The following is an 8186-nucleotide window of genomic DNA, read 5'->3' on the forward strand; positions in this document are numbered from 1 at the left end:
ATCCGTTTGTCTCCTCTGGACCTCTGTAAGCAGCGGTAATTCCAGGGTAAATGAAGTAGCTTGTGGTTTCCCAACTTGCCAGGAAGCATGCAATTGTAAGAAGATTCACAGATGAGTTATGCTAGAAGTTTAGTATTGTGACCTGTGATGCAACACAAAAGAATAGTTGTTGTTGCCTAAACTTTAATGGAGTTAATCCTTTCAAATGCTGACAAATTACTGCCTCAGGCCATTTAAAATCACATTTCTAATGCAATAATCCTATCTGTATTACAATGAGTTGGGGTGAAATGATTAGGTGCCTGAGATTTTTGCACAGTGAATTAAGTCACCATACAGACTGGCCGTGCTTGTTCACAAATTAAAGGCCTGGACGGAAATGAAATTCCATTATTCTGCCACTTGCTAAGCTCTGAGGAAGGGTTCTATTACTCTCCTGTCTCTACTGGGAATGTTTCTAAAGTAGCTACAAGCTAAAAGGAACCTATTTTTCATTAGATCAGCTTCAGGGTTTTCTTCATTATCAATAATTATCAGTCAAATCTTTGACTACTGAACACCTCTGAAATAGAAACGGCTAATTCAACAATATGCATGCAAAAAGTGAGAGAGAGTGTCAGTAAATTTGTGAAGAAAGAAAACAAAACTGTACCCTGAATGCAAGTCCTCCCTTCGCCCTTTCATAAACACACTGTGCTAAAATCAGAATTTACACAATTCTCATACTCAGAAGCACAGACTTTTTAGCTAGGGGCATAGCCCAGAACACAAACTACCTAACAACATCAGTGCTATCCATCTCTAGCATTCAAAATAGTATCCTTACTTCCTGACCCAATCACAACATGCCCAAACATATATTCATGTCTACACAGTCAAATTACCTCTTGGTTTAAAGACTGTATTGAGGGTTTTTGGCACCCAGCACTAACAAATCTATAATCGCCAGCTTGAGACTGTTCTTATCAGCATTCAATGGATTATTTACACACAATATAATTTACACACAAGTGATACATATAGATATAGCAACTCTGCAATTAAACTTTAAGATATTTTTTTTGTCAGATGCCTGCGAGGTTAGTGTTCCATTGAAGCCAGAGGATATCACAGGTTTGAACTCAAGGTAACCAGATTTCACACAAATTCTGATACATAGGGAGTGTGATGTCAAACTTCTATGCTACAACTTTGTCTGATGCCCTTCTGAAGACATAGCCTAAGAAAAAGTGTAAAATTTAAAAAAAAAAAAAAAAATCAATATTAGTAGTTTTTGAGACAATCCTTATCATCACGCAGATGTTTGACGCTGTAACAAAACCTCACAAACAATGGCCACCTAATGCTCTAAGATCCTTTCAGTCACAAACTGCAACGTGTGACTATAACAACCACTTGTGCTAGTCATTTCCCACGGGCGTGCTTCATACAATGAAATTTCATTCTCATAAAACATAACCCTTTGTATGCAGATAATTGCTGTACATCATTTAGTCACATCTGTATCACAAGAGGGGAAAAAGAAACAACAAGCTTTTAGCCTTTTTCTTTTTGTAATTGGCAGGGAACCCGGTATTTTAAATGGTTAAAATAGAGTAGCGCAACTATAATTATATATTCCTCAGCTTTGTGCTTCACAAAAAAAAGAAAAACCCAAACCAAATCCCAAGTTTTCATCCTGTTGACATATTAGGAGAGAATGCTTCTATTTAAAACTGAAAGCTCAACACCTCAACACTAACAATGAGCTAGTCAGAAGCAGTTTTCTCTAGGTTAAGTGTGGCTTTTTCTGTATCAAACAAAAAGCTTCAGTACATAGCTTCATGCATAAAGCCTGGTCTGTTTATGCAGCAGTTACACTTTACAGATATAGACAAACCTTTACATGATTGCACGGTCTAGAAAATGTCAATGTAGGTTCACATTCAGATAGGTTACTGCAGTTTCCAATATCCGCTACTAGATACATGGCAAAACACAGATACGCTCATATTCTGCTTGTTCTTCAACACACAATACTCTGTGTTATATGCCTTTCTAAATACAATATAAATGTGAAACAGGTGCCACAGACTATATTCATAATGCTAATGAAATGCCTAGGCTGTCTTCAACAGCACCAGCAAAAATGGTGTAAGTCCGCTAGATCTAGCTGACTAGAAGATGACTCATACATTTTAAATGTTCCATTTAATTGTTCTAATAAAGGCATATCGACAATTAGCTGTGTCCTACTGGACACCACAGTCTTGAGTCGCAAGATGCTTTGCAAGTTCTGAGGGAATACTCAGAACCAGGAATGTGATCCGCTCCTTCTTCCACGGAACTCAGTGGCAGGACCAATTCTATGCCCCCACAAATGTAGTCCCATAGCAACAATTAAGAGCAGACCTCACGGGACCCTGAAAAATGCCAGCTACATTAACACAGCATGATAGACTCCAGCCTCAACCCAAACCAAAGTAGTTTTCCCCAGGCACATGACAGGTTTCCACATTCTTGCAAGAGACTGCGTACACCTCGCCCTCAGAGTGCAAACCTAGTGCATTAGTGTGGCACATAGCTGCAAAGGCAGCTCACAGGCCCTGGCTGAACTGGCAGAGCCCACGCCAATGTTCTGCTTCCCCCGAAGCAGACACTGATAAGGCTACCCCATGGATGCCAGCAACAATGGACTTGCAAGACTGGCACAGCATACCCAATCCAAAGAAGTCAATGGCACTAGCCATGATAGTTGAAGATTTGGGCACAGGGCTACTTTCCAGGGAATCAACCATGTATTAATATAGTTAAACTGACTATTAATTTTGGGGGTTCCGCCTTTCCCTTTTCAGGAAAAATTCAGTTAAGCCAGTTCTTGAGACAAGGTAACAACCAGCCCTTGAGTCTTTTGTTCAAGAGAACACCAACTCCCTCTCAAACGGCACACAGATAAGTAATGGAGAGTACAACACAACAGCAATACCAGGGACTCTTTCTCAGCAGTCGGCTCTTTTCCGTGATACCTCTTTATCGTAAACACTAATGAAAACTCTTTGAAGTGGAAGAGTAAATATTATCATTTGATAGTACCTGGACCCAACAGAGCAAACAAAATTGCATTGTATTACATTCTGGGAGCTGTAGACCCATTCACAATACAACACTCACAAGGTTGCTATGGAGGAACCCAATGCTTACTATTTTGGTAGCACAAGGTCAGCCAAGGGCTACTGGTCACTCCTTTAGGGCTGTTAGCCTTAATCTTTGTATGCACAACAAACAGGGAAAACAAAAAACAATGCCAAACAAAACAAAACCAAGGAATTTCAGAGTAAGCCCTTGGAGGTACCAGATTCCCCAACAGAGGCAGAAAGCAGACTTCCAACTCTATCCATGATCAGTCAGCTCTTAAAACCTGAGGCCAGGTTTCAGAAATGCTTGCATGTTCTTTAGGCATAGGATTATTCAACCCAACACTCAGGGTCCAGCAGCTTTGAGTATTTTTAAGTCCTCTTATTAAAAAAAAAAAAAAAAAATTAAGAAATCTAGTGCTTGTCTGTAAGAGAGAAGCATCACCAAGTTGTCCTTGTGTTAATGACATCCCAGAGAGCAGGGTTCAATGCCATGGTCTGCCACAGCCTCCCTGGGTCACATAGCATTTCAAAGCCCCATCTGAACCTGGCGCTACAGGAAGATCTCTGCTGCACCTGGCCCCGCAATGAAAATACAAACCATGTGCATCAGACTGCACACACCTTACCACTAAGTTGGCTGCCAAGTCTGAGGGTATTTTGTAAATCCATCCTGTAGGGATCAAAGACAGCAAAAGGGGAAGGGACTAATGACTCCCATGTGGCATTCCCACCCTTGCTTGCCCCCCACTGGGAACAAGAACAAGTACATGGGAAATAACACAAAACCACCGTCAATGGAATGAAAGAGGGAGACAAGGAGCGAGCTTGAGGGACTGTCACAGAGACCCCCCGAAGCCTGGCAGCCCTCCGGAGACAGAGGCACCCTGCTCCACATGAAGCAGGAGGAGGGGATGGGAAAAGGGAACAAGACCAAGAAGGGGCGAACTCAAATAAACCCCAAAACCCTCAGCGGTGGCAGCGGCAGAGCGGAGCCCAGGTGGCCGGCAGTCCCACCGGGCAGCCGGCTCGCAGCCCCACCGGCCGTGGGGCGCCGCTCCCAGGCGGCTGCGGCCCCTCAGCGCAGGCAGCGGCCGCGCCAGGCAGCGCACGGATCCCCCCGCTCCGCCCCGGCCCCTCGCTCACCTTGCTACTGACGGGCCCGGGGATGAGGAGCTTCAGTGCCTGCCGCTTCAGCTCCGCCAGGCGGGCGTTGCAGTGCTCGCACCAGACGCCGCGGTCGGAGCCCGGCGAAGAGCCGCCGCCGCTGCCGGAGCCCGGCGAGCCGGTGCCGAAGCCCGGCGAGCCGCCCAACGAGCCGGGGGAGCTGGTGCCGATGCCGGGCGAGGCGGGTCCCGGCGAGCCAGTGAAGGAGCCCGGCGAGGAGGTGCCGGAGCCGGGGGACGGGGTGCCGGAGGAGCCCAGGGCAGAGCCGGCTCCCTCCGGGACCGGGCGACTCCCCGCCCGGGACTCCTCGTACGCCTTCCGGTACCAGCTCTCGGGGGAGAAGGGGGCGGCGGGCTTGGTGGGGGAGCAGGGGTCGGTCACCTGGAGCGGGAGAAGGAGCAGCGGGTCAGGCAGGGAGGCCCGGCGGCGCCGGCAAGTTTCGCTCGGACGCTCCGCGCCCGCGGCGGCCCCGCGCCTCGCCCGCCCCCGCGGGGCGCCCAGAGCCGCCGCACCGCGGAACTTGAGCGGGGCCGGGGGGGGGACCGGTAGCCGGCAGCGCCGGTAACCGCCGGGCGAGGGGCGCGGGAGCCCCGGCACGGCGACGGGCACTGCTCCGAGCCGCCCCTCGGCCGACAACTTACCCCGTATTTTCTGCTCCGCGCCGTGACCGCAATCCTCTCCTTATTTCCAGCCACTGAATTCATGGTGGCTTCGCAGCGCGGCGGGAGAATTTCCTACAGGTTTCCCAGTCCGCATCCGAAGGGAATAGCCGATCCCGGGAAGTCCACCGCAGAGCGGACAGGCTGCACCCTCCGCCGGGCGCAGCCTCCGCCGCGATCGCTCAGTCCCGAAACACGGTCAGTTCTCAGGAAAACGCTTGGGGACGGGGTTTTCTCCCGGTCGGTTTTTCCTCATTGTCTTCCCTCTCATTCCCTTACAACCCTTGTTTTCACAGAAACAGCAACATCCAGAGTAGGAGCATTCCCCCCAGCGCAGCCCAGCTCTCCTCCCCAAGTAAGGCGAAGCATCCAAGGCAGCTTTAGGAAGGTGAAAGAGGGAGCGGGAGCCGCGCTCAGCCCTAGCAGAGGCGCTTTCTGCCTCCGCTACAGAGGCAACTTGTTTCCTTCACCAAGGTTTGTAACCGAGTTAAAAGAAATCCTCCAAAAATATCGGGATCCAGGCTCTGGGAGGAGCCTCCGCGTCCCTTGCAGCCAATATCCTCCTGCCCATTTGTGCCTGACAGTTTTGTAAGGGAAGGGAAGGGAAGGGAAGGGAAGACCCGGGCTGCGGAGCCCTGTGCGTTCCCCGGTCAGCGGCGCAGCTGCGGGGCCGGCGGCGCCGGAGGCTGGGAGCAGGCTGCCAGAGCCTCGCCGCAGGTCTGCGCGGTGCCTTGTCTGCCAGGAGGGTCCATTTTATTTTGCAGTATTTCTTGACTGACGTCTGTGATTTCCCCCCTCTTCTTGAAAAGGGCGGGCAGGGGGGAACCTTGTTGCTTCCACCGCAGTTGCTGGTTAGTTGCCTCTATTCAGAGCTTTAATGAAGGTGATTTCACAAGTGTTCCCGATCCTCCCTAAATAACTAGGAAAGAAAAGCAAGCTATATTTATGACAGTCACTGGCATCTCTTTTCCGAGTTGTAATTTTATGTGTGCTAATTTAACTTGCAGTCAAGGGCATAATAAATTGATCTCTTAACAATGAAATTCTACAGACTTGTGTTCCTATTAATCTTTCCCTTCTAATTATGATTTCTTTCTGCGGGTCATGTGTATCTGGTTACATATCCTTTTTTATTTCAAATCCTGCAGATAGCACAATCATCTGTAATAAATCTTCCTCCTCAAAACAAGTTGCCAATTTTCTCAGAAATGGATGCAATAAAGAGCTAAATGCCAGATCCCCCGATAGGGTCATAACACGGATGGGCTGATGCAATTGAGAGGGCAGAACACACTGGGGACTTGCATTCACCTTTCCACCCTCCTATTGTTACTTCCATATAAATGCATCTTTCCAGCATCCCTAATCTACCTGGGCTGTAATAGCTGTGAGGAAACAAAACCAGCATCACTGAGCAAGGAATCTCCCAGTGCCTTTCTGTTTTCACAGATACTCTGCCAGTAGTAAAGATGTGTAAGATGCTCTGCTGTGTTTTAACTTGACTGGGTTATCACCCTTAAGATCAGAGCAGCCATTCCTGATCTGGATAAGAAAGCTTTAATCTAAAGCTGACACAAACGATGCCGCCCAAGGTAGCCAGGCTGCATCAGTAGTGCCTCGTGCATTTATATAGGTGCCTCCAAAAAGCTGACCAAGCAGGCGAACAAAGGAGATGCACCCTAGCTCCTACTGCATGTGAATGGGTTTCACATAAATCCGCATGCAGAGATCCCGTGTTTTGTTCTGTAGGCAGACGTGATAGGGATGACAAGGTAATGCAGGAAAATGCCGTGCAACGTCTACAGCAGTAGAGAGCAGGTATACCCCGCAGGCCCCCAGACGCTGACTGTAGGCAGCCACGTGCCATTTACACCACGGTGTGTAGCCTCTCATTTTCTGGGCTCAGCAATTTTGGTGGCAAACTGGCAGATTTGCTTTGTTTTTCATCAGACCTTTAATTACCAAGCTGCTAGCTATGCCTGCCTAACCACATCTGCTCTGTCAGTGACCATCATCTTGTGCACAACGGCATTTCTACCTCGGGAGGCGATGGGCAAGGGGCAGCAGCTTGACGAGCGTGCTGACGACTTCCAAACCGCTGACCAGGGCTCGGCTGGGACCGGGAGGCCGAGCTCCGCCAGCAGCACCCCGCCCTCCGCTTTCTCCACAGATCCACGGCAGGGCGGGCACCCCCTGACAGTTCAGCCAGGGCCAGCGAGACAGCACCTTAGGGCACGCGGGTGGAGCACGGGCAGCAAAACGGCGTTTAAAGGCTGTGTGATTCCCAGCAGCCTGGCAGGGGTAGAGCGGAGGGAAGGAACCGGCCCGCGGAAGGTGAGGCGGGATGTGAGTGACCGCGCCCCGCCCCAGCGGCAGGTTCGGGGCGGGTGCCGCCCGCGAGTCCCCAGAGCCACCGCCGTGCCGCAGCCGGTGCCCGCCACGGGGCGAGCGACGCGGCTGACCGTTAAGCCACCAATTTACCGGCCCGCCTGGGCGGGAGGCGGGTAAGGCCGTGTCACTCGCCGGCGAGCGGCGCCGGCGGCGCTGAGGGGCGGCGGTGGGCGCGGGCGAGCGGGGCGGGGCGCGCGGCACCGCGGCGTTGGTGGGCAGCAGGCGCCCTCTGCCGGCGGCGCTTGGCGGCTGCGGCGGGAACGCCTGGGCGGCGGCGGCCGCTGGTGCCCGGCGGTCGGGCGGGCGCGGCCGTGCGGTGTGGGGAGGTGCGGGGAAGGAGGCGACCACCGCTCCCCGGGCCCCGCTCGGGTGCAGCGGGCGAGCAGCCAGCTCCGCCGTGGCACTGGGTCCGTAGCGGGGTGCCGGGGCCCGGCGGCGAGCAGTGCTGTCCCTTCAGAGAAATGCCTGCAGTCCCTGGGGTGGGGGATCGGGCTCCTCCGGGCACTGCTGCAAAGGGCTGTCAAAGCGTGTCTTTTTCCAGGGTCAGGCTTCTCCTAGGGTTTTTAGGATGGGAGATGTTGCGTCCCTGGCAGGGCACGGTAACACGGTTCCTCTGCCCCACTGCTCCCGGGGGGGTCAGATGCTACTGGTGTGCCCATCTGTGCCGTGCTCCCCCAGAGAGCCGGGCCTGTGGTTGGGTGCCTTCTCTCAGCCAGCTCCTGCCCACCTGCCATCACGTCCCTTTATTCCTGCCTGTTACCTGCCTAGGTGAGGGCTCCAGCAGTAGCCCAAATGAGCTGGGTTCATATCCAGAGCTTCAGGAGGCACTGGCAGCTCAGGTGCCTGCCAGCGGGGT

The 8186-nt window shown here is 51.8% G+C and overlaps 1 protein-coding gene and 1 long non-coding RNA gene across 2 annotated transcripts in view; one reads left to right on the forward strand and one right to left on the reverse strand.

The window, feature by feature from the left end:
• KIF26B (kinesin family member 26B) overlaps window positions 1–4984 on the reverse strand; it is a 300351-nt gene extending 295367 nt beyond the window's left edge. The window contains exons 1-2 of the mRNA XM_059834163.1: window positions 4922–4984; window positions 4260–4661 (exon numbers count right to left, since the gene is read on the reverse strand). Coding sequence (XP_059690146.1) covers window positions 4260–4661; window positions 4922–4984 — 465 coding nt within the window. The remainder of the gene's footprint in view (window positions 1–4259; window positions 4662–4921) is intronic.
• LOC132320774 (uncharacterized) lies at window positions 4565–5546 on the forward strand. Its single transcript, XR_009484592.1, has 3 exons — window positions 4565–4601; window positions 4972–5137; window positions 5236–5546. It is a non-coding gene; the product is annotated as an uncharacterized LOC132320774 (long non-coding RNA).
• The last annotated feature ends 2640 nt before the right edge of the window (window positions 5547–8186 follow it).

This window comes from Gavia stellata, chromosome 2, assembly GCF_030936135.1.
Source record: "Gavia stellata isolate bGavSte3 chromosome 2, bGavSte3.hap2, whole genome shotgun sequence".
Taxonomy (NCBI): domain Eukaryota; kingdom Metazoa; phylum Chordata; class Aves; order Gaviiformes; family Gaviidae; genus Gavia; species Gavia stellata.